We start from the raw sequence: 2,110 nt of genomic DNA, 5'->3' as shown, positions 1-2,110 counted from the left end.
TTTGGAGAAACCTTTTTTCCGTCAGCCGGGACTGNGGGGAAAAAATCCAGGTGTTCGCGGATTTTCAGGGCCCCCCGAGTTACAGCTGAGAGGGAGTTGCAAGGGGTGCACCTTCCATTTAATGAAGACCGAAACTAAGATCCGAAAAATCACCCCAGTTGGTAATTGGGTTCCACAGAAACATATTCACTTGGTCAATTCAAGTTTTCCAAATCCCAACATTTTTTTAGGAATGTGATTCCATTTTTAGATGAATCCCTTTGATCATGAATCCATNNACTTATTACTCCTCTCTTCCTCCTAATCATTAAAAAAATAAAAAATCCTGTCAGTTTTGAGGACTAAAGTTTATTAACTTCATTTGCAATTGAATAGAAAACTGACGAAGTATTAGATAAGAGGTTTTGAGGAGAATCATATTCAACAATTTTTCCCTTATCTAAAACAACAATGAGATCATAGTCAATAATTGTATGAATTCTGTGAGCAATTGAAAGGATTGTACAACTAGAAAAATGTGTTTTGATAATATTCTGAATAATATTATCTGTGGCAATATCCATTGAAGATGTGGCTTCATCAAGAAGAATTATCTTACTCTTTCTAAGTATGGCTCTTGCAAGACAAATCAATTGTTTTTGTCCTAAAGAAATATTATTAGAAACATTTGTCATTTGAGTATTAATTCCATCAGGAAGAGAATCCACAAATGATTTTGAATTCGAGTTTACTAAAGCTTGGTCAATTTCTTCAGATGTATATTCATTAAATGGATCCAAATTATATCTTAAAGTTCCTGTAAGAATGTTTGGTTCTTGAGGAATAATGGTTATAAATGATCTAAGTTTTTTAAGACTTATTTGAGAAACATCAACATTATCAATAAGAATGCTTCCTTCTTGGATACTATATAATCTAAGAATAGCTGATAAAAGAGTTGATTTACCAGAACCAGTTCTTCCACATATTCCAATTTTCTTTCCTCCTTGAATTGAAAAGCTAAGGTTATTAAGAATAGGAGGTTCATCTGGATTGTATCTGAATACAACATTCTTAAAGACAATATTTCCATTAGTTGGCCAATCTAAAGAAAGTGGTTTATTGGGATGATCAATATTAATAAGTAAAGAATCTGAATCTTGAGCATTTTCATCGATTTCTTTAATATTACAAGACTTATTTAAATCATTATCATCATCATCATCACCAATATTAGTTTCTTGTGGTAAAATACCAATGAGTTCAGAAATTCTATCATAAGAAAGGAAGTTATTTTCAGTTTCTGATATATTTCTAATCATCCATAATACTAATTGAGTAAAAGATACAGAACATTGGAAGGCAATGGCAATAGCACCAACAGAAACAAATCCTTTAGCTGAAATACAAAAAATACCAAGAGAAGAAATTACACAAGCTCCAAGTATATCAATATGAATTCCAAGCCATCTTTGTATTAAACAATAACATCTCCAAGGAGCACATTCATAATCAATAAGATATTGAACATTTTTTGAGAAATTTTTAAGTCCATTTTTGGAACATCTTAGAATTGATAAACCATCAACTGTATAAGAAACAGATGTTAGAATTGGAGACGTTCTTGAATGAAAGATACGTTTGAGTTGCCTATTAGCAAACATAGCTCTAATTCTGAATTTATTAAAGAAATAAGATATCGGTATGAAAACAATAATGAATCTATAATCAAGATATATGAAATATCCAATATAAATTGTTACTCTTGTAAAACAATAAGTAAAATCTATAAGATTCTGAGGTATCATTTCATCAATAACAACAATATCACTGGTAATTCTATTAAGTATAGTACCAATAGGAACAGATTCATAAAAAGCAAGTTTTGAATATGAAAGCTTTACAAGAAGTTCATTATAAATTTCTTGTGATACACCAGTAGTTAAATAAATAGCAGCAGCTCTGAATAAAAGATTAAGTATTGGTTGAAGAATACTAATAGCAGTTAATATAATAAGTCCTTTGGCGATTCCATATTTATCAAATTCATTTGACCATTTTGAAATCCATGCAGATGAAAATATATTGGATAATGTACATGAATAAATAACAATAATAGAAATTACAAGAA

The 2,110-nt window shown here is 30.0% G+C and overlaps 1 protein-coding gene across 1 annotated transcript; it reads right to left on the bottom strand.

The window, feature by feature from the left end:
• Nucleotides 1-341: 341 nt before the first annotated feature.
• Chro.10084 (ATP-binding cassette protein) lies at nucleotides 342-1,787 on the bottom strand. Its single annotated transcript, XM_660031.1, has 1 exon — nucleotides 342-1,787. One exon carries the CDS (start codon nucleotides 1,785-1,787, stop codon nucleotides 342-344), a length of 1,446 nt encoding a protein of 481 aa, XP_665123.1.
• Between the last annotated feature and the right edge of the window lie 323 nt (nucleotides 1,788-2,110).

The sequence above is a fragment of the Cryptosporidium hominis genome, assembly GCF_000006425.1.
Source record: "Cryptosporidium hominis TU502 chromosome 1 CHRO011029, whole genome shotgun sequence".
Taxonomy (NCBI): domain Eukaryota; phylum Apicomplexa; class Conoidasida; order Eucoccidiorida; family Cryptosporidiidae; genus Cryptosporidium; species Cryptosporidium hominis.
Note: the sequence above shows the minus strand (reverse complement) of the source record. Positions and strands in the feature narration are given on the sequence as shown.